The 24,547-nt window shown below is 41.1% G+C and overlaps 1 protein-coding gene across 3 annotated transcripts in view; it reads right to left on the bottom strand.

The window, feature by feature from the left end:
• Window positions 1-2,094: 2,094 nt before the first annotated feature.
• AKT1 (AKT serine/threonine kinase 1) overlaps window positions 2,095-24,547 on the bottom strand; it is a 76,540-nt gene continuing 54,087 nt past the window's right edge. For all 3 annotated transcript variants that reach the window (XM_082484938.1, XM_082484936.1, XM_082484937.1), the window contains 7 exons: window positions 23,514-23,582; window positions 22,688-22,813; window positions 21,372-21,500; window positions 16,906-17,120; window positions 8,708-8,795; window positions 4,122-4,224; window positions 2,095-3,413 (listed from right to left, as the gene is read on the bottom strand). In XM_082484938.1, the coding sequence (XP_082341064.1) occupies window positions 3,334-3,413; window positions 4,122-4,224; window positions 8,708-8,795; window positions 16,906-17,120; window positions 21,372-21,500; window positions 22,688-22,813; window positions 23,514-23,582 (810 nt within the window). In that variant the 3' untranslated portion in view covers window positions 2,095-3,333. The remainder of the gene's footprint in view (window positions 3,414-4,121; window positions 4,225-8,707; window positions 8,796-16,905; window positions 17,121-21,371; window positions 21,501-22,687; window positions 22,814-23,513; window positions 23,583-24,547) is intronic.

Raw genomic sequence — 24,547 nt, 5'->3', positions numbered from 1 at the left:
GTTGGGAGTGCTACAAACCAGGGTGATCTTCGCCCAGTTTAAAGGGAGAACAGCCCGCCATATCCTAATGGGATCATACTGGAGATTTTAGTTACACAAGAGAATATAAAGTGGGATTTGCAGAATTACCAGGTTTCTGCTGATGTCTCTTAACCCCAAACAGCACAAGCAGCTTTGTTTTGACCAGTGCTCAGCTGACCCCTTCCGACTGTAGTCAGAGGCACACAGAGAGACTCCATGTTACTTATTTGCTCTTGCAAAGGTTTTTTCTGTTTTTCTCCCAACCCAAGTGTCAAGTTTACAACCGAGTTCCCAGGCTGTAACATATGTATACCGTCAGTGTTCTACACTTGGGATGCACCACCTTTGCTGTGGTGTACCACACCAGAGCAAGATGACATTTGTCAATGCCAGAAGGAAGAATGCGGAGGTTTTGGCTGTACAGAGAATTAGAAGAGTTTTGGGTTTTCAAATAAAAGAGCTAAAGGAACATGCAAGATTTAAGCAGTCTCTGCATATGTGGTACAAAAACAAGCCAAGGTGAGCAACACCCAGGGCACAGACTTTTGTGATAGAATTTTCTGTGCTAAATCAAAACTTAAAGAACACACTTCACGTTTGCAGGTAGACAGCTGTAATGCTGGTAATCATTCAGTTATAGAGGAGAGGCAAGGCATTTTGAATAATCACAGGCAAAATGAGGGAGAATACCCAAAAGACCCCGTATTCAGGTGTGGCACTCACAGCTCACTGTTGCTAACGATACTAAGATTCCCAGGCTTTTTTGGCGGCTTTTTTTTTTTTTTTTTTTCAAGTTCCATTTTATATATGGGAGATAAACCAAAAATCCATTAGCAACAACTGGCAGAAAAAACACCGTTCTGAGACATAATCAGCCTCAACAGAACAACCCAATCCATGTCTGTTCCTGCATTTGGAAGAACCAGATTTTCCCAGGGCAGATTGTGCTCATTCGTGTTGCCCATATTTGGATGCATGAAGTGTCTTAGTTCAGAACTTGTTGGGGCTTGTAGACTTGCAGAAGAGTTCTTTGGACTTCGTCCCCTGGCTGGCTGCAAACTCAGATGAAGGCTTGGGAGCAAAGGAAGGAGAACAGTTAAGAGATCAGAGTTGCAGAGCGGGACAGCCTGTCCAGCATCAGTCTCTACAGAGACACAGATCCCTTCTTTCACCTTCCCTCCTTGCATAAAATGTGCGGTAAATTCTGCTGGCAATTATAGCTTATTCCTTGAACCAAAAAATGTTTTGGATGTTTAATGGCTTACTACAGTTGCAACTTCTGTGCTTCGTTTGAAGCATACTGCAGTTCTTGGATGTTCTTGCATTTTTCTCTGTATTCTTGTTCGAAAAAGGACATTCCAGCCTTGTATAACTACCTCCCAGAAGCGATTAATATTAGTCCCTAGAAAGGAAACGCAGTATTATATATTGTACACTGGCCCGAGTGACTGGAATAGAAATACCTTTGAAGATTAGGGCCTCAGTAACACAATCTCACTGGCATCAGGAGGCCAGCAAAATGAGGCCTGTCCCTCATTCACCTCAAGACAAACTATTTCTGGCACAGGGTGTATTTCTTTTAACAAACATTTTCCAAAATTATCTTTACATAATGACAGCACAGAGATGAAACAACTAAGGAGGGGCAGAAAAGCCTAAATCCCTCAGTGATGTGCACATCAGACTCGAGAAACTGGAGCAGTTGTTGCACCTCTACAAATTCAGAAGGCTCCTACCACAAGAAATAAGAACCTAACTTGTTAAAGCAGTTTTTATTTAAGTATTTGGAGGGAAACTTTCATATCATGAGTAAAAATACTAGAGTTGAATGTTGTTAAAAAAAAAAAAAAAAAAAAAAATCAAGATGATGGGCTCTCTGTGCAAAGACAGCAGTTTCTGACAGAAAGGGGAAGCGAGGGTTTTCATAACATACTCCCTTTCAAATAAAAAAATTAAATGCTAGTTAACTGCAGTACATGTCATCATTTTTTATACAGTCAAGAGAATGAAAAACAAAAAAAAAGCAATTTAAGAGAACGCAACCTACAATGGAATAAATTCATTCGCAGCAGAGACAGAGTAAGACTGCTTTTTATGAAAATTACAAAGAAACATGATACAACAAAAATAGGGTGTGGGGAATTTTCCACTAAGATTAAAAATGAAAAACAAACAAAAAAAATTCACTTTTTGAACACCATTATTATTCAAACACATATGAAGTTTCAACCTAGTTTTTTTTCTTATACATGGGAAACACTGTTAAAGTGAATCTTCAAGAGTGAGAAGGCACCACGACCTGTTGGCCGATACCTTTAATGCACACTCAAGAAAGAAGAAATGATCTGGCATGATGCAAAAAATCATTAAGTGTTTGTATATATTCATATATCTTTTCATTAAAAAAAAGCGGCAACAAGTCATTACTTCAGTGCCAAAATGTACTTTTGTCTGGTTGACTCACTCATTAAGATGATTTCTCCCTTAGACCTGTATGGTATTTTTATACAGTGGTGAAAGTGGGTGATTTTGCATTGTTGCATTTCATATCAGATTGGTAAATCAAGCGTTTTCTAGGTTCTGAGAAGCCAATCCTAAGAAGTATTCCTAAACTCTACGCAAATGGAATAATTAAATGCACTGCCTAGAATGGAATACTCATCTGTACGATGTGGCAATTCCACTGGATTCGGTTTGATATGTAATGTCTTGTAGCAGATGTTATAACAAAAATAACTTTTGCTTTTTGATTTACCTCACTGAGGCCATTAATGCTGTTCCTATAGTCGGTTTTCTGGAGTTGGATGACACTTCACTGCTGTCCAAAATGAGTTTGAACCTTAACCCTCCAGAGTTTGTTCACTTTGTTGCTTATATTATTGCACTAGCTACTAAAGTCTTATATCTTCCTATATAAATCTAATTGTTCAGAGTGCAGATTCTATATTTAGATAATGAACTGTATGAAATAAATAAAATAAGGGGATTTTTCTGGTCAGAGTTGCTGATATGTTGAATACCTTAATTATTTCTAAAGTAAACAGTTTTGGTGTATATTCTTAAAAACCTATGGTCATTCAGCATAAAAGCCTTGACGTAATACTTTAAGAATGGATTTGTTTTCCTTCTCAAAAATGCATCAAAGAATTGTTTTAAATACAGAATCTGTGAGGCTTCCTACAAATTCATCTAAATCGTAATACAAACACAGTTTGTAATTCAGATAATATAGAAAGTTCTCTAGTGTCCATTGAAGTAAGGTCCCCAAAATGCAGTCTGTTTTGTTTCTGAACGGGAAAACATTGCAAAACATTAAGCGGTTCCACTGGCTGAATAGGAGAACTGAGGAAAATGAGGTCTTCTCTCGTTATCTACACAATCCATGCTGTCATCTGAAAAACGAAAAATGAGAAAAACAGTAGACAACATTTGCTACCTTTTTGATTTTAAGTCAGCAAACAGTAAGATAACGCACAGTAGAGTTATTTCAGAAAACTTCACCGTCCCCCTTTTCTTCCACAACTTGAAAGGGCAAAGAAACAGAAAGTCTTAAATCTCACTCCATTAAATGGGCATCACAGAAGATCCTGACTGTTGTAGGTAAACAGTTGTTCAGGTGTCCATTTAAAATCGCCAGGAGCTGCATTGCTTAAATCCATATTCAGTGTTCTGAATTTCTGGCAATTGCTGTTTCAGAGCATCAAACGTGCTCAGTTACTATGAAAATAAAATATATTTTGATTGAATATGGACATTAGCCCATACTCAATTGACTGCTTCCATACACACGGCGTGTGTGCAGATGTATGCATGCAGATCTCAAGAACAGAATTATTTTCCAGTGGGAATAGGCAGATTCAGAAAAGACAAGAGTACAAATAATTTCACTATCTTCTAAAACGGGTTTTTCATCTCTCAAACTGGAAAGATGTGGAAAGTTTCACATCAGTTTACCAACTTCTTGGTCAAATACGTATATAGAAACCCAGGAAGTTTAAACTGATGCTTTTTCAGATGTTCTGAAGAGACCAGGTAACGTTACAGCAAATTATTTCTGGTCAACTGGAGAACATAGTGGGCAACATTTAGGAAAAATTTACCTTGGTCAGGAGGAGTGATTGTTATCATCTGTGCTGTAAATTCTTCATCAAAGTATCTTGTATCTGTTTCAGACGTAACTTGTGGCTTAAACGGAGGTACAAGCTATGAAAAGAAAAAAAAAATACTGTCCATTTACAGGTTCTTGCAGCACTGTTTGAAACAGGTCGAATTTCAAATAGAGTTATAAGCTACAGTACCTTTTACTACATTCCTAAAGAAAGTTTAAAAATGCCAGTTCATAAAGAAGGAACCACATACAGTAAAAAGTATTTACTTAGGCGTGCGCTTCCTATTTATGGGGCATTTAAGGCATTTTGCCTCTAGGATTTAGTTGCAACTGTGCTGTACATTGGACCAACCCAGGAAAATTTAGGACAAGGCAGCAGTAGAGTTAAGTTTTTTATATTCCCAGTCTCCAAAAGCAGTTTGATATCAACTCTGAACTTAGCAAATCTGGAGTGCTTACAAAAAAAAACCCCAAAAAACCAAGCACACTTAGCAGTGAACATCTTCCTCTTGTTACACCACGAGTCGCACTATTTGGGTTTTATTCTTGACACTCGCTTGGGCAGACAGGCTGGAAAATCATCCATGTGTACCTAGGCAAGCTCTGGCAAGAGGAGCTCCAGATGGAGCGGAGCTGCTTGGCTGGGGCTGGAGGAGGAGCGCGCCCGCAAAGCGGGCTGGTGGAGCTAGTTGCATACAGATGCACAGAGTTGGAACACGTACAATTTTGGAGGGCAACGGCGCTGGGATTCAGACCTCGCTCACCTCCCTGCTGCACGGTGCGGTAGAAACAGAATGTAAACACTGTTCTCAGCCCTCCCACAGAGGACATGTAATAGCTCTCGGCGCTGGGCTTCAGTTCGCCCACCACTGGGGTTAAGCATGGCCATCTTTTAATAGCACTGAGCCACACCAGGCAACAATTTAGGAGCGTGATTGAGGAAGTATATGGCTTCCAATCTGAAACTGCAGGGAAAGGTTTATGAAGGCAAATGGTAAATTGCTCCAACTGGAATTAAGGAGTGACCCCGAGACTTGCACTTCTGCTCTTACAAAAGTAAGAATGACACTGACAGAAATCACTACCTGGAAAACAGCAGATCTTGAATGTACAAAACACCTCTTTCCCACCCCCAACTTTTTCTCCACCTTACATCTGAAGAATCATTTGCTTGGCAAGTCGGTAAGTAAGAAAAGCACTAGCTTCAAGCTCCCTGTTGCCACAGTCATCTTTCTGATCTGTTTTGAGAGCACCTAACAGTGTTGCCCTGTCTTACAAACAACAATCCAATGAAGCTCCTGCATTTTCAACATGAAGACTTTAAGAAGTGTAATCTACACATAAGGTGATATTTCTAAATACAGAGAAACATTCTACAGTTTTAAACCAATCTTTAAAAATTAAGGGACATAAAAATTCTGTTTATTAAAAGAGTACAATTGCAGTATATATTAATCATCATTTTTTAAAATTATTAATTATCCTCTGTGCCCAAGGATGGCTTAAAGGAGCCCGCAAATGTTCCTGCGAAAAAAAATTAGGTCCTTAGAAGTGGTCTTTATGTCCTGAATTTAAGAAGGAAAAGGAAGCAGGATATCCCAAAGCTACAAGTCACTCTGAACCTTACAGTCCCCCTGAAGCTATTGAAGAGAAAACGCTTCGCATTATAATGTTAATAATGCTATTCTCAATCAAGTCAAACCAGCATATAATGTATAAAAACCCTCCTGAGAATGAGCATTCTTTCTTTCACATTTTAACTCTATTCTCTTTCTCCTTACAGCAGTTGTCTACCTATTCCTTAAAGAGAACCTTGGTTTGTTTTTGCCGAGCTGCGTGTGTGCACGCGTGTGTGAAGTTCTAGCTGTCCTTTTAAGCTAATGGTGGTTTTGGCACTCGCAATACTCCCAGTTGCTCTAGCTTGCTGTGCGCAGCACAGAGTGATTTAGGACTTGGGCACTGCAGCAGACACCTGAACTCCGCACATCAAAATGACTCGGAGCAGCAATCCTAAGTCGGAACACATGTGTAATGGGCTAGTGTGGCCTGTATCATTTTCCCTTTTATTTTAGTATCTGTTAAAAGCAATTTGAGACAGATTATGATGCACCCACGAGATAATTTTTTTTTCCCCCCGTGCTGTCAAATTCAGAACATTAAGCTGGAAACAGAGGGGAAGCCGCAGAAAGCTCTAACGCTGGCTTTACCAAGCAAATATGCTTCTTTACTGAAAAGCTGTCACTGCAATAGCTCTGCAGTTCAACTGGCAGAGAGGTGCCACCTGGAGCCTCCCACTGCTGTGGACCAGCGTGACACCCACAGGTTTATGTTGGTTTAAGAGACAAAAAAGACCAGGAAAAAACCCATGTGATTAAAATCTCATTTCCTATGTTTCGTTTGTGGGTGGGCAAAATACTGCAAATTAAATCGCACCTTTCTTTGCACCAGAGACAAATAACAATGCTCTTCCAGGAGAGCCTAATGAGTATTTTAAATTCTTGGGACAAGCCCAGTTATTCAAAACTCCTTGTAATTCAAAGCAAAGCTATGTTTCCAAAAAGCTTAATTACAAAGCAAGTGTTCTCGATTACCCCAAGCCTATATTCATAAACATATTCACCATTATCTGGAGATAGCGGGTAACCAAGCTTAGCACAAACACCTCTAGGCAGCTGACAAAATTCAGCTTTTATCCCTGAGACTGCGTTTCAGGTAAATGCTGCAAGATCCGATTTGGACCACCCAGAACATGGGCAGCAATTACTCACAGGCTTTTTGAAACCTCTTCACTTGCACAGCATGGCTGTTTCAGATGCACATGCTAACGGGACAGGAACAAAACCAGAATCTAGTCTCCTTGGATATGCCGAGGTCAGGAATAGTCTCAATTAGCACACTGTTTTCTCCAAAATATTTAACATTTGGAATTTCCTGGTAATTTCCACAACAATCTGAGTTAGGACTACTATGGAACAATTTAGGAAGGCTTTCTCAGTCTCCAGCTTGTGTAATTTCTCCTCTATTCAGGGAACCAGGACTACCATCAAATGAAAAATAACTTCCCTGAAGACATTTGAGCCTCGTTATCAACTTTTTACCTTAAACTGCAAAAAACAGCAAAACCCCAAGTATTCAGCTTGTCATCTGGGTGAAAATGGGGATAACCTCCTGTTCAGAACAGTAATTCAGATATACTTTTTATGTTATACTGAATAAACTCCATGCAACTCCCTCCTGCCCTCATGACCGCGTGCAGCTCTCTCTCAAGGGATGCTTTGAAAGGACAGAAGTCTAAACTCTATCTTACACTTTCAAGGCACAAAAACTTATTTTATGATTTTTTCAGTTCCCTTTAGTCACACAAATGGGTGAGGAAGTGAAAGAAGAGAAGGAAACAGAGCACTCTTTGTAATTGTATATAAGCACTGGACAATTCTCCCACTACGGTATAGAAACCAGCAGTGTTATGCTCTATTTTTTTGAAGAACACAAACATTGCTAATAGGTCACTGTATTAATTTTACTGAAAGAATCCAAAGAATTAAAACTCAGTTTCTGCTAAGTTTCTTACCTGCTCCCACCAACTGGAGCAAGAACTAAACTGTACTTAGAGATCAAATGAGATCTGGCATCATGAGGGGCTGCAGGGGTAAGGAGGGAAATTGGGAAAGGCTGGGATTAAGTAAGATCATGTGGCTCCAGTAGATGGAAGCCTTGAATCACCAGACCCATGTTTTAGTTAGCTGCGTTTCACCTAAGTGTTAATGGGAAACGTGGCTGGTGAGAATCAAATGGGAGAGGACAACAGCAGATTGCCCTGAGAGCACAAATCGGGGCATCCTGGAAGAGTGGAATAAGTTATCTGTGAATGAAAGGACAGTGAGACACAGACAACTGATAAAACACGCTCGTAGGGAAAGGGCTGGGCTCTTTGACTTCAGTGGCTCCCACTGGAAAGCCTACAAACTCAGTGGGTCTCAAGGAAAACCAATGAGAAACACCGTAAAGTGCAGACACTTTGCATCAGCCTTCTGTCACCAAAAAAAAGATAAATATTAGGCTTGGATTGATGTAAAAGCCTTCACTTCTCTGCATTTGCCTATTCAGTCTGTTTTCATCATTCAAGACAGGAAAAACGCAAAGGGAACAAATAGCCCATCTTCCACTACTGCTTCTGGGAAGTTTTGCTTCAGACGCTCAGGAACCACCAATAACTCCTGGGCTTGCAAGGGATACGTCAGCTGACAGAAAGGAATGGCAGCATGAATTCACAGGAAAAGCCATTTTAAATACTTACATACTATCTAAATTCGGAAGCAATTTTGGTTGCATCCTATTTATTCAGTCACAAAACCAGGTATCTCATTGAGAGATACTCTTCTCATTGCGAAAAAACGCTTTGGTTCAGTAATCCGATTACAGTACTTTAAGAAACATGAAGCAATTTAGCCTCGTTAAAAACAATTGCAAACCTCTTCCGTGGAGGGCTTCTGTGTACCTTACAGAAGGCAATAAAATTTGAAACATTCAGTATATCCACAGCTACAATTCACCTTGGGAGAACAGTTGTATAAGTACCTTTTTCTCGTATACGTCTTGCCAAACAATGCCAGCAAAGAATTTGTGCTGCATAATCTCCTTGGCATCATCAGGACCACCACCTAACCTGTTTGGGGCAAAATAAGCAATTAAATGTTTGAGTACAGTTATTTTTCTCATAAAGTTTTTATTAAACGGTAACGAAAAAACTCTGAGTTTATATAATACATTTGGGAGCAGTTCTAGCATTTGCTTCATATTTGGTTTTGTGCGAGGGCTGCAGGATAGGCTATTTTAGGCTTCAACACAGTTCCACTAAAAGATTTGAAAACAGGCTAACAAATAGAATTAGAATAAAGGTCTCTCTTAAACAAACAAACAAACAAATAAAATTTAAAAAAAAAAAAAAAATCACAATTCAAAAGACCTGCCCTTCAGGAAAGATGCTGTTCTAGGGACCACAGCAGATCCTGCAAGTAAAAGGTCTGAGCCACACACCCCTCTTTCTAAATTAACAAGTGACTACCTCTTGCAATTTTCTAAAGCAGAGTGATACCAGCAGTAAAACTGAATTTGATTTTGAAGACAAGGATTTGTAAGACAAACTGATTTATGCAACCTGATTTAAATTTCCATTAAAGCAAACAGTTGACATCTGCAGTGATAATATCGTGTTGTATGCAAATCCTTCCTCCTCCTTGGCTTCACAAAAGCACAAAGGGTGTTTTACTGACTTACGGTATATCAAGATAAAGCACTTTTATTCCAAAATAAAACTGTCCACACAGCTTATAGATGCAATCAGTTTAGTTGCAGTCTTGAGCTAACAGATGCTTAAATTTTGCTGTGGAGGTTAAAACGTTCTCTAAAAGATTGAACCACATCTGCAAGCAAAGGCATGCACTGAGAAAACAAAACACATACTGAGTAATCAGCAGGAGACTCACTTTCAGGTAACAAGGTTAAGAAGACGCTCAGGATTTTAAGCTGAAGAGGTGTCACCATGTTGATCTGGGCTGACCTCTAGTATCTGCCCGTTCTCCGATTCTTGGTGCCACTGGCAAACTGAGATATTACCCCTATTTTAAGAGCTTGGAACAACGGCTCTACGTGACCAAGGCTAAAGCTACACCGTGACAGAAAAGCAGGTCAAGGACTGTTCTTTGAACCTGAGTGCAAGCCAGTCCTCATCCTTGCTGCACAGCAGTTGGCCCTGAATCTCCTCTGCGCCCCATGCAGTAACCCTGTGGCCCTAACACATGATTATTTGGGGGTGGAGGGAAGGGTTTCGGTTCAGAATATCAGAGATAATGTGAAGGCTGTGCTACAGCCTATTGAAGTGGTGGTATTTTGACAGCTTGAGACTGTACTGCATGCTCTGGGGCATAGTTTGAAGGTACAATGCTATTAGGATAGCGTTGGATGATTGTTTAGTGAGGAGTCAACAAATACAGTGACACTTTGTCCATACTGCTGACTGGGAATGGATCCCGGCGCATGCAACCCTCTCAGCCATGCCCGAGCACTGTCTTCAGAGAGCACAAGCTGGCAGAGGCCACAGCTGTACCAGAGACACCAAGCAGCAGAGCTGCCCGGCACTTTAGAGTCCCTGCTTGCTTCCCAGCCCTCTTTCATTTAGTGGCACAGCAACCTAAGGGGCTTGCTCCTTCACATTCCTTCAGGAAACGTGCAGTGAACAGGGAACGGATCCCCAGTCTTTGAGTCACAAAGTGTTGGGTGATGCTCTCCTTCCCCAGGTAAGCTCTAAGACCAAGCCTAAGTTCACCCTAGAGCCCCACAGGCCAAACCAAGCCGGATGATGGCTCTCCCATCTGCCTGGCAGCATGTTATACAGCTGCAGAGCAGCCTGGAACAGAGACAAACTCCAGGGCAGCCTGGGAATAGAGACAAACTCTGCGGGTAATCATCTCTCGGCTGCTTCCTCACAGGTCTAGAGGCTTTGCCAAGTCTCTACCAGCCTCCTTGTTGCTTCCCCAGTTCTGATGATGATGGCCGGTGAAGAAGAGGGTGGAGTCGATCCTCTTTATCCACAGCTGTCAACAGACTGCACTTCTGCACAGTTCAGGAGGGACTATGAGCTAAGAAGAACCCGAATCTTGTTTTGCAGAAGCATGCAGGAAGGCTGGCTGGCTGCAGCCAGAGTGCTTTGGAGAATAAGTTATCTAATATGAGCCTTTGTTCCATGAAGGGCAAATACATACTCAGGGAAATGCCAAGAAAACCCCCAGATGTTTTACTTACCTTTTAAAACTCTATACTATTAAACAAATCCATTCAAAGCGAAAGGGAAAACAACAGAAACTTCGTATTTGGATACAGACTTATTCCAAAACACACTCCTGCTTTTCAGAATAAATACAAAAGGACCCTCTCAAAGAGAACAAAATTAAACCAGCACCTAATGCAAAAATTGTGGTTAAGCACCACTGTGAACTGAAAAAGCAGCAGGTATGTCTTTCATAAGGACGTGCAACAACTGAAGGAAAATATAGCAGTCTTTAAAAGATTATTGTACAATAAAGTTAAATTTTGTGCATCTAAGCCTTCAGACAGAACCAAAAATAGTATAAATAGCACTTAAAAAGAAAAAGCTACTGAGATTTACACCATACAAGGAAATAAAGCAGAAAGTGTACAGGCCAAAAATCAATTAAAAAAAAAACAAAAACAAAAACAAAGAAAAACCCCCTCTTTAAAACCCAAACTTCTGTCTAAATTGGTCTCTCCTTTAAAGATACCTGCCAAAAAATTCTGGTTATTCACTTAACTTCCCTCAATATTTGAGAGTCTTGGTTTCTATATTTCAGCTAAATCCCTAGGAGAAAATTATTAATAAAGTGCAACATCACTACTAAACTGAAACAATTTCCACATTTTTTAATTTTTATGGAACTGTGTATTGCTTGCAAGTTCCTTTAATCATTTAATGACAAATGCCTGTGCTCCACAAATCACGGGCAATCAGCTATCTCTATCACAGACAAATCATGTGCAAATAATTTTAAAAATTTATGTACTATAATTTTACATATATATAAAAATATAGTGTATAAACACACAGTCAACAGTGAAAGCATTATTATCACAGGCCAGAAGACCCCAATTAGATCACAAGAAAAATACTGTTTCTCTACTTGTCCACGTAAAAGTAAACAGTGCTCAGCACCCATGTCCATTCTCAGCTCTTTAAGAAGAAACCCCCAAATTTCTAGTTTTATAGTTTAAAAGTTTCTAAAATAAGGACAGCCAGGCTCCAACACAGGAACGCGGGCAGCGACCGCCTTCACTCTGCCCTGTCAAATAATCCCATTCACAAGCTTATGCTTCACCATGTTAGGAGCTGCAATACAGATTCTGACTCTGGGCGAATCCTCATTCGAAGACTGTCATACTTTGAAGTGACAGATTTCTGTTGTTTACAGATTTGCACGTGCACCATCCTCAACTGAGAAGATGGCCACAGTTTTAGGCATCGCTTTTGTTGCCATTCTGTCTTCATATGATTTCTCTGACTCCCCCAGCCCCCAAACCTGGTTCTACAACAGTGCAAAGATACCCACCGGGCTCAAGAAAATCAGCTCAGCAAAAGCTATTGGTGTTCACCACCTCAGAGCAGAGAGACACGTATTTCTCCTTCTCTGATACAGTCAGGATTGAGACTAGTAACTTATTTTACTATGGCCCTTACCTTCAGAGGCCTATAATAGCCACAGGGAAGGATTTCAAAACCACATCTACATTGCTTTCCTGTAACCAGCACTATCAGCATGGAGAAGCTCTGGCTGTCTTTGGGAACAGTGTGGTTTGATGACTCCAGATTTGGAAGGAAAAGGCCACATTCTTCCCAAAGCCCTGTACATGCAGTCTTTGGGGGCTTTCCTGCTCACAGATTAAGACTTTCGGAAAGCCTAATGCAACTCCCAGCTCTGTACTGAGCTTTAATTCCCCATTTCTTCATTAACGACATGCATGCGACACAAACACAGTGGATCCAGTAACATTGGAAAAGCTCCCACTCCGCAACATTAACAACCATTGAGGAGTCACATTTGAGGATGCTGAGGCTTGGGAAGTCTCTGAACTACTGGTTTCTAGAAAGTTAGGAAAACAAAAAAAGTCTCTTCAAATTTACCTTTTCTGTTTTCCTCAGCTTCAGTTTAGATTTCTTATGGGTGAACTGTCTGAGTTTGTCCAAGCTCGTTCAGAACAGCTTTGGACTGAACTGATTTAGACTAAAATTATCATACACAACAGCTAAATTTCAGTCTACCCCAAAGCACCTGGTGAAATGTGTATGAAGATTTGATGAGCACTCTGCAATTGAAGTGACACCCAGGACACTGGACTTGTCTGGAGATAGAAACACTTTTGTACTCAGTACACATGCATTTCGGAGCAAACGTAAGAACTTGTCACGCACAGTTTCAAAACTCTGGATGCCCACAAGGCATGAAGCCTGCTGCCCAAGAGAAGTATTCGAGGTTACCTCCTCCTCCTGCTTGCCACCAGCTAGCCAGAGCCACCTCCAGGCCCCTGCAGTCCCCACGATTGTCACCTCTACCTCTTCCAACTCCAGCAGTGGCTGCGTGGGCTGCAGACCTAGCTGTGTCTGAGAGCAAGTTTGCTCAAGCCATCTACCCTTCCCATAGCAGAGCACCACAAAGAGAGAACACAGACATACACCTTAACTACAAATCACCTTCTTTCACAAGGAAAAAAAAAAAAAACAAACAAAAAACCACAGAGTTTGGTTTTCATGCAGGTGAAGGCTTGATTAACTCTGATATTCCTGAGCGTCTGCAGCCAAAGTTGCACTCTGAGCGTGGAAAGTACCTCCATCACTAGAAAGAATGAAGTGCCAGGTCTCTGCGCGCCTGCAAAGACTGATCACCAGTTCCCTGCGGCCACCTTCAGCACTCCAAAGCCAGAACTACAACTCTGTGAAGTCCTTAAATCTTTTAACTGGCATTTTTGAAATGCTGCATCTTCTTACTCTCATTTTTCATGAATGGCAAAGTCCAACAGAACCACAGAAGACAAGTAGATGAAGCAGCTTGTGACAAACCCCATCTGAAAGAGGCCGAATAACCCTGACCTATGACAGGAAGCACCAGAAAAAAAGATCAAAATTCAGATGAAACCATCCTGAAGTTCTCTCAAGTTCAAAACCTGCCAAGATTCAGAGCTTGTGAGACATTCCGCTGATTAGAAACGCACCCACCCGTCTAAACTCAGTCCGTTTACATGGAGCGCTCTGATCCGTGCCCACTTCCACAGGTTGCAGTCTCCACAGCCAGAGAAAGAATAATGAAAGTTAAAAACTTTGCTGTTTTATGCATGGAAAAAATACTTTGATTACCTCCTTCCATTTGATACATGTTACAAAGCACCAAAGGAGAATTTCAGGTCAGATTAAAAGGAAATACTTACAGAATAGATTTTTTTCCTTCTTAGGAAAATTAGGGCTTGCATTACAAGATTAATAAACTTCTATCAATCCCCAAAGAAACTTCAAAATTCCTTTTCTCTTACAAAATGGATTTTGTATGACCAAATTTAGAAAACAGCCATGATTAAAAGCAGAATGCAATTTATTGTTCTTCACATTTTCCCCATATGCCTGTAAGTTTGAGACTGAATTGGTATTACTGAATGCAGAGTGCTAAGACTGCTTCTATATCCCCATCGTTGAGCTTCGTTGTATCAACCTTTTTTGTTGTTGGGGTTTTTTTTGAGGATTTTATGGGAAGGGACAACACCTCCCAGTTTCATTTTTCTCATGATTTTGGCTGTCTCCTCTCTCCCACCCTGGAGTGCATCAGCAGTTACTAAATGCTGTCAATTCTGATGTTTTCTGCCACAGAAAACATTACGATGACACCAACTTCTGTCCACCACTGGGCTTTGTGGAAGAGGGGATTTCTGTTGAATTACACAGTGGTTCCCCAAAGCATCATCAATGGGCTAATGTCAACCAGACTATCGCACGTTATTTAACTTTCCACTGAATGTATTTTCGTAGCTATCTGGCTGTTTTTCTTCAATACGGGTCCACGAACTCACTATGAGTCAACTACCAAGTATGCCGGGCGCCCACCCCAGCACACAGACCCCACAGTGAACAGAACATAAAACTACCAGGCCAAGACTTAGGACTTCTACCCCTAGTGCTTCCAGCTCAGCTCTCCATACTGCCTGAAACACCACGAAGCACGGGGGATTTGCAGAATTGCAACTTCGGTTAAAAAGTTGAGTGAACGGTGATTGGTGAGAAACCCGTATTTAAGAATGGTCCATGATCCAAAAAGCTTGGGAAGCACCAGTGTAATTAGCAAGCTGCGGGCATGTGTGCAGGCTCGTCTAGTCTATAGTTATGTCTATCAGCAGCATGAAAATCATCTGTCCAACAGATCAGAGCATCGTTGGTTCCAAGCCTGCAGAAGATACATGTGAAGAAGCGGCTATTTGTATAAAATGAGCATATTGTGGAGTAATTATTGGCATTGGGAAAACCTTGTAATTAGAAACAAGTGGGTGTTCTTTGTTTGTAAACAAATTGCATTTTGGTTCAACAGAGATGCTCCTTTAAGAACAAATTACAGCAGATGCTGCTTGTGTTTCCAGTGACTGAAAGGACCCACCTGAACAAGCTACAAAAGGGTCACAACTGTATCTAACCCTACGCTTTCCTGGACAGGAATCCTGTTGGCAGGGGCTGCAACCACACTCGCTTACAAAGCGCAGTGCCGGGGGCGGGGGGGGGGGCTGCTAATCAATTACAGCACCTTCTCCTGGAGGTCCCCTCGCAGGAGGTCCCCTCGCAGGCGCCAGGTTCAGGAGGGGTGTGCAGCTGTTGCTACCTAGTACAAGGCTGGCCATGATCCCGACTACAACTGTTCCCGGTTCCCCATATCGCCACTATATTGAACCCTCTGGTAGCACAAATGGTGGATTTGCATTACAAGACCTCTCAGTAGGATTTGCCATCAAAAACAGTGATGGAAACAGCCTGCAGGGATGATAAAAATCCTTGCTAGAAGTATCCATGTACCAGCAAAAAACATTTTCCTGCTATGTGCAGGCACACACACAGACTAAACAAACATCAGAAAGCAAACCGGAATACTCTGCTGCACCTCACATGAAAGATTTCCTATTTGGGGCCCATTTACAGTGGAAGGTTCAGGACAGGAGATCAGGGGCAGAGTCACAATATTATTTGTTTTTAAAATGTCTGGGTTGACAAGATGGCAGGTTTTTAAACTGTTGTTTATCTTTGTGAGAAGGTCAACATCCTTTTTGGATCTTGTTCTATTTTCTTTTTGTTAGCCATTAAGGGCTTGGGGTTTTTTTTGTTTTGTTTTGTTTTTTTTGTTTTCTGTTTTTAAATCAAGGGTTACTTTTTAAATAATACAGCACAGAGGGGGAAAAAAAAAAAAAAAACAAAAATAAAAAACAAAAGGAGGAAATAGGAAAAGTAGATTAAGCATGGTATAAACTCCACCACAAACATGGTACAAACACCACCACCTACTGTCCAAAGCAGGATGCTAAATCACTGGCACAGATTTAAAAAAAAATTTCAAAAAATGGACAGCACCCTGAACTGGGACAGAAGGTGAAAGTATTGAGTGTAGAGCAGCTTATGATGCACAGCAACCACTGGATTTGTTATGACCGAAGGCAAGGTTCACTTGCTTTGTCCCAGGCTATAGTTTTGCATTAATATCAATAATATTCTGAATTAATATTCTGAAGTTCTGCCTTCTGATTACCAAAGCTGCTTCATGTCACCACTTGCAGTGTCAGCTCACGTCAAAGGTTAAAATAAAAATGAGTAGGTCCACTTGCTGCATCTTGGTGGATGATCATTTTGAATGGATTAGAAACAAAACTACAATTTTGACTGAAATACCTTCCTCAATTTTAAATAAAGTAAAATGGCTGGTATGCGTGCATGCAATAGCCCTTTGTGCGGTACCATGTTCAATTGTTTTTCAATGATGGCGATATGGGCATTTCATACAGCAGCATAGAAACAGTCACTTTTAAGTCACCTGTCTTGAGGATAGTTCCCTTTCATAGACACACTTCTGTATAGCACAATTATTAACTTATTTGTGAAGCCTTCAACAGAATTTCCCCCCCCCCTTTTTTTTTTTGTATTTCTAAGGGCACAAGTGCTTAAAAGTGCAAGTAGTAAGCAACAGTCTCACCTTTGCTTAGGATCTTTCTTCAGCAAACCTGACAAGAGAGATTTTGCTTCAGGTGACAAAGTGCGTGGAAATCTAATCTCCTCCATAAGGATGAGTTCAAAGAGCTTTTCGTGGTCCTGATTGTAGAAAGGGAGCCGACCACACATCATTTCATACATCACAACTCCTAAACCCCACCAGTCCACTGCACGGCCATAGTCATTATCTTCCAGCACCTGCAGAAACATAAGGAAAAGGCTTTAGAAGACATTCCCAAACCAGGTATGAACACAGAATTCAATAGGCAAAATTTACCCCAGCAAGATCATCTTTTCACGTCACAGCCGAAACCACCAGCACAGCATTTGCAGAGGATCCATTTGAGAAGAACTGGCATCCACGTTCACCACACTAGGTGAGCAGGAAGGGGGAAAGGAGGCAGTGGGTACATTATGGCAGCTTCCTTCTCTTCCTCCCACCCTCCCTCGCATTAGGACCATGATAAGCACAACCTTTGAAAGCCCAGAGGCTGAGAACTGTTCTCACATTACAGAGCCAGCTGTTAAATTCTCACTTTTTTTGTTGCAAACTGCTCCAAATGGGATCTCATTTTTTTTTTGAAAAAAACCTAAACCACCAAGGAGGGGCAAATAGAAAAGACTGTCAACTCGCTACCTTGCAAGTGACAAGCCAAACATGCCCATCATCTTCGTATCAACCTGTACCCCCCAAAAGGGTGGCTCTGCACATCCTGAAAGACTACCCACAAATACTAAATGACTAATCTACATTAAACGCTAAGAGCCAGAATGCCACTCCTAACATTTGACCGGCTGTAAGGCCGTTAAAATGGCAGCCAAACTGTCTGGAAATATTTCCCCTCCTCTCCCCTGCTCCCTCCAAAGGTACTTGCTCACTAGCTCTACCACTCCTGCCTCTGCTTAGAGGGCTGCAAACCCAGGAACTGTCAGTGGGGTGGACTGCTGCCAGATCTCACAGCGGGAGGAGTCCCGCACAGTTCATTTTTCCCTTCCCCTGGATGCTTCTGTGTAACAAAGCCCCGGCGGGTACAGGGACTCGGGACCCCAGCAGTGCCCTCCATCTCTCCCGCTTGCTCCAGAGAAGCCCCGTCGCAGCGCATTTCTCATCTTCCGCACTGAAGGTTGCTGAAGGGAGTGGGGAGTGTTTTGTGGCTTGTGGGGTGGATGGTACGAGGACTTCTCTAGACTTTGTGTCTCCTACGCAGTTGTCCGTAGCTGACACCAACAGGCTCATGTTCCAGACCCTGTCCTCAGGTTTTAGTTGTCATCTTTACTCTTTTCACGGGTCTGCACTGAACTGCTTACTCTTGCTAAGAGGACAAACCATAACCGCACCACCATTGTGTCTTCTTGTTGCATGGTGTGTGTGAGCTTTACATTGCTACAATTCAGAATACTTCACACTCAAAATTAAAAGGATGAAAGAGCCAAACAAAGTTGACAAAAGTTTAACAAAAGCAGTATCTGAACCTCTTACAAACCTCGATAAAGGTTTTGCACATAAAAAAGCAGCATTGAGACACTCCATGTTACAACTGTTTGCACTCTGCTTCTCTTTATTCACTAATTATTCCCCTTAATTATCTGAGCGAAGGAAAGGGCCTGCAGTAAAAATCAAAAGGCTGCCAGGTATTAGATTACCCCACGTTGGTCTATTTACGGCATCCCCTGCCGTATGATTCACACCAAACGACAGCTGGCTCTGCAGCTGCCCTGTATATGTATACGGCCGACACAGCTGCCGGCCGGACAGGATTCCGGGAGCTGGCCCCGTCCTTCCCGAGGCATCGCAGCCCTTCAGCTCACAGGAGATATTGAGTGACAATGCAGTTACCGCTCTCTGAGTCACTCGTTCAATAAGCGCTTCCTGTTCGCACTCCCCTACACTTGGGTTACCTAAAATAAAACAGTCATGGGGCCTCTGATTTTTATTTTTATTTTTTAAACTGCTGCGAGATATGCAATAGGAGAGGATTGAAAGAAAAACAAAACCACAGAGGCTTTTGTTGTATATGTAATAAATACTACAGGAGCTTTCAAAATGCAGCAAATGCTTCAAATGTTACTTTAGTGTGTATTAACACTCTGTATTATAATCTAGATTACTAACTACAACTCTTTCCTTGACCGCCATTAATTCTAAACAGAATATAAAATGCTTGTTTCTTCAAAGTGCTTTACCACAACAAGCATATGCTTGTCTTAGTGATTGCACAAAGCAGAGCAATGGTGTTAGTATCAAAAATATACCGTAACAAAAAAGGTATTGCACTCATCCATGATTTATTGCAACACACAGGATAGCTGGGGAACAGTAAAGTAACAAGGTCATTTCACTTAAATTAAAGGATCATCGTTTCTTAACAAGCAGCTCTAGACTGCTGTGAGATGGAATTTGAAAGAGAAGGCACAACAGCTGTAAACATCACAGCCATCGATGCATCTGACACATCAAAGCTGACATGGTTCAGTCACTGTCAGCCATGCAGGAGATTCCAGTATGAACCTAAAAACAACGATGCAACAACTGTACAAACACGCCGCTACGCTGGATTCAAGTTACAAATGCAGACAAGAACGAGACCCCTGCTTTTAAGGATGCATGACCTTAAACGCACAGAATATCGCTCGTGCACAATGTCCAGATTTTTTGCATGCTATCGACCAGATGACAAAAGCCTCCAGAATTTAACACTCCAACTCACAGATGGGATTTACAAGTAAGGGAGAGAGCTGGGTTAATCAAAAGGATTTGTCCTTCAGTGTTTTGGATGAGCCAACTCATCATAAATATTAAAAAGAAAAATAATAGCAAATAATATAACAGAAAGAACAACATAACGCCTGCACAGGGAATCCCCACATTCCAAGTTAGGAAAAAACCAAACCAATAAATATTTTTAGTCTCCTCATAAAATCCTTGATGAGAAACTTCAGCAACTGATTTTAAGAGGGAAGCTAAAATAAAAGCCATGTTTATGAATAATAAACACTCTGTCGTGCTGCTAATTACTCCCTGCATCAGTAAATCTCAAATTGTGGTGCATGGACCCCAATTTAGATTCACTGAAGGCTTCTGGTGATCCATGGAGAGCTGGCAGCTACCACCAGACTGGCTCCACCTCCTTGCTGCAAGCTACTTCAACAGGTGCCCACGTTCTTCATTATTACAAAGAGACTGGAGGCCCTTGAAAGCAGCTGGGAGTTAAAAAAAAAAAAAAAAAAACAAACACAAACCAAAACCAAAACAAAACAAACAAAACCCAAGAGCACGCTGCCACCACTATGCAAGCAGAGAGCACAAAAGTGCTGATCAGCAAAGACATCAGCTCTCAGTAGAAATATTCCTCCTCCACTCTGGTTTCCATACTCCTGCATACTTCAACTCAAGAAAGGTTTGCAATGCCCAAGTCTCCCACCTCAGAGAAAGGCTACATCCTGGCTGCGCCAGCAATGTATAATCTGCCGGCAGCCCAAGACTTGCTTCTGCCTGTGCTTCACGCCGGATGGAAGCCTCAACGTCGGGGTGGGAAAGCACCCACTGCAAGGCAACCAGCCCTTCTGCGAGGCACACGGCGTCAGCTCAGGCTCGGTGCCCTACTAATACAGCGAGTCTGCTTCCAGACAGCTCAGAGCGTGGGCAGAGAAAAGTAGTGTCTGCCTGCAAAATACCATGTATACATATATCCTCTATCACACACTTTCGCTTTTGATCTGCTGTAACTAACTCAGGGCTATACCACCACCTGTGTTGCACAACTCTCAGGAGGAGTTATTTCCAGGTTGAAAGTTGCAAGCACGCGTTTGCATTTTACACTTAGAAAAAAAAAAAATAAAAAAAAATCCCTAAAACATACAGCCTGGGGACTGAGATCCCCTGCTTGCATTTATTTCCTCTGAAACTGAAAAGTTCAAATTAACACTGAGAAACATCTCATGCTCTTACAGTCACAAAACAGTTGGATCTTTTAATGCACACCATGCTCAATACTGCAGAAGCAGCTTGGTCTGTCCTGTTTCTGAAAACATGTCACTTTATACTGTCTTCAACGAATACAAGAACTGGATAATACTTTTACTTCTTAAGCAAAGTCCTCTTGATAGCTTTCAAATAGCCTATGCAAATTGCAAAACAGTCACCAATCCATCAAGTAATTTAAGTTCAAATAATATTTGATTTCTGACACAAGAAACAAGCGCTGTTCCAGTAAAATGTAAATATTCCCTAAAGTGAAAGGAAGATACTACCCTGCCCGAAAATTATCACATCTTTATGCTAAAGATACGTCCCAGAACATGATGAATAAAAGATTCTCAGTATGTGTTGTTATATAACAGTAGTTACTGTATGAACACATTATGGCACAGGAATCATTCTGTATCACTACTGCTATCATGGATGGCACTTAAGAATATAATTTAGTACAACAGCCAACATAAACATACCTCTGGTGCAAGATACTCTGGAGTGCCACAGAAAGTCTTCATTGTTGCTCCGTCCTTTATGCCTTCTTTACATAGTCCAAAGTCTGTTATTTTTATGTGTCCATCTTTATCGAGCATAAGATTTTCCAACTGAGAAGAAAAATCCAAATGAAAGACGTTATTACGTATAACATACACTGCTCCTGAGCAAGTTAATGAAAGACGTGAATTTCTGCAGATCAGTTTTCAACCTTGTTCTCACAGGGGTCAGAACCATAGTAGCTGCCAATGTAAATATGCATTTATATCACTTTCCTTAGTTCTTTAGGGAACATTAGGTAACTAATTTGCAGTCTTTGTGTAACTGATCATATACATAGAAAGAACGCAGAATGTAGGCATTGTATTTATGCTTCTACAACATTATCACCAACAGAACACCAGTTCTTTTAAAAATATATTAAGTATTTCCCCTCCCACAACTTCATCCCTGCTTTTACTCCAAGTGATTTTATGAAGTATTCTGTACCAGTACAGGAGAGCAAATGAAAGAAAAATCAGATGCAACATCAAGGAACCACTTCCAAAGAGACCCTTTACGTGAGAACCACTTTATACATTTACTCAGCGCTTGGTATACATCCTAGCTTGTGCCACTAATTTTTGACAAGGCCATTTAGATTTGAGGACGGAGTTTCCAGATAGCATTCTTCATTAGAGACTGCTCCTAAATGGAATACCAGTATCCCCTCATTCTCTCCTGAAAACATTTCTCAGGATAAAAAAAAAAAAAAAAAAAAAAATGCTATCGTTGCATTTTCCTCAAGAATTTCCCAAGTTTGTTTGCCCTGAGATTTCTTGTTTGGCTGTTGGTTTTTTTCCCCCCTTCTCTGCTCACCAAACAAATAAGCAACTTGAAGCTTATCCAATTTTCTAACTGCAAGCAGGTACTATGAAGATAGTGCTGTGCAGCACATTGCAAGGAAGCACAACATCCACACAGCATGAATTCGCATCCATCTGATAAGACCTGGGATGAAGAGCCCAGGATTATGTTTCACCACGCAGAAGAGCCAGCAAGGTTTCTCTTGGAAAATAAGCAGGCAAGTGAAAATGTAACCCAAGTAGCTCAGTACATCTTCAAATTCTCTGAAATGCTGCCAGGGTCCTGATAAATGCATTATACAACCTCTTAAACTATAAAAGCGTTTAGATATCCCATAAACCCCAGTCCAACAGCTGTAATAACTGTTACGTTAAAGTTCAGTCAGGAAAGGTTTTCTTATAGTTCAGGCTTAAAAAAGCCAGAAAGCCTATGAAATTATTCTTCTACATACCTTCAAATCTCTATAAACCACATTCTTCTCTGAATGCAAGTAATCCAGTGCTGAAACAATCTCAGCTCCATAAAACCGAGCCCGGTCTTCAGAAAAGACACGCTCTCTTGACAGATGGAAAAACAACTACAAGAACAATAAATTGTTACCTTTAGATTGCACGTGTTTCTGAGTTATGTCTCACACTTCACAGGCCATCCTGCTTGGAATGCAGTATTACCTAAGAGAAAACCCTTTCCCACCCTCACCCAGCTGTGTTACCAAATGTGTTAAAAAGCATCATAAATTAAATGACTAGACAATTATATCTCATATTCACAGATGCACGCTGGTAACCAGTTTGTGTACTGCACATTCTTGTATGTGCACAAAATTATAAAAAAGCCATTTTGACTGAACTACAATTATATATTAAGACTACAGGTGATATTCCAACTTTTCCTTCTGAACTGCCTAACAGTAGTTTGGTGCGTCCCGTTCTCCCTCCAAAGTAACACATGCTCACAAAGTTCATTAAAAAGTGTTAAAAGTTGTCTGAAGAGCAACTAGAAAGCAACCTTGCCTTCTTGAGTTACTAAATCTCAGATTACAGTACGCTGCTGTCATGTAAAATATGACCCTGCATCCAAACCCTCTATTCTCTAAAAATGGAGTTAAGAAAGTTAAGAGTCTTAATATTAGTTAAACCTGCAAACACCTCTGTTTAACTGGGGCAACTTGGATTAATTAGAATTGCGAACATGGACCTTACCTAAATAATGTCAAGCAGAAATAGCAGCAGTACAGGAAAATCCTAAAGTATTAAACATTATTACATTTCCCTTACCTCCCCTCCATTAGCATACTCCATAACAAAACACAAGCGATCATGCGTCTGAAAGGAATACTTTAAAGCCTGAAACAGATTCAAAGCAAAACTTAGAAGACAGATCACACTGACAGTTACAAAAGCATTTTTAATAGATTTTCAGAAACATAGACAGACACGAAATTTTCTATTTTAATGGACTTTCTATCCTTGGCTCTGTTGCAGCTGAGGATTGATCCATCGCCAACTTATTTCATTAAATATATTTAATATAAACCACTAAAATATAAAACCTTATGGAAGCTAACAGTAATGCCTATAACGCTGTGAAACAAAGTCCTCCCCTTCTTAACAGTGATACAAAAAGTACCAATTGTGGCCCTGAAGTTTCCTCCCCAGGCCACAAGCTCCCCCCATTTTCATCTCACAGACAAGAGGCCACAACCAAACCCCACAGCACAAGGTTTTACCACCCCGGCTACAAGCCCTCTTCTATGAAACACATATATATTTACACACACCAGCCCCCTTGTCTCTGCCGGGCTGCCTGCAACTGCTCCCTGCTGACAGCCTGCCAGAGGATTGAGCAATGCTGTCAGTATCAATTTGTGAGCAGTTCACAAAAACAGACCGAACGGAGGGTGTGATGGAGCATCACAAGGTGCCTTTGTACAGTCCTGTCACGTGTATTGCTGTGGCAAGAGTAACATCAACTTGTTTGCCACAGTCTTAAGTTTTTTGGTCATAACCCAGTCTCATAGCTGACTTCTCAAGACAGCCCTTGTTTTGGATATTTGGGTTTATGAAAGTATTCAAAAGAAAATACTGCATATGATATCGTCGTCTTCATTACCAGGGGTGGCATTTTTAAACCAGTCATATTTTTGCAGAGAAAGGAAGGATCGTGTTTTAAACACGTCAACAAACATTTACTGATTATACCCAATACAGCCAATATTTACTTCCAGAGGCCACGCTTAAAAGGTGTAAATTCCAGCTGAGCCCTTAGGTAGCTGGACAAAGGAAACAACCAGGATCCTACACGGGGCTCT

This window comes from Vanellus vanellus (genome assembly GCF_965231255.1).
Source record: "Vanellus vanellus genome assembly, chromosome: 6".
Lineage (NCBI taxonomy): Eukaryota > Metazoa > Chordata > Aves > Charadriiformes > Charadriidae > Vanellus > Vanellus vanellus.
Note: the sequence above shows the minus strand (reverse complement) of the source record. Positions and strands in the feature narration are given on the sequence as shown.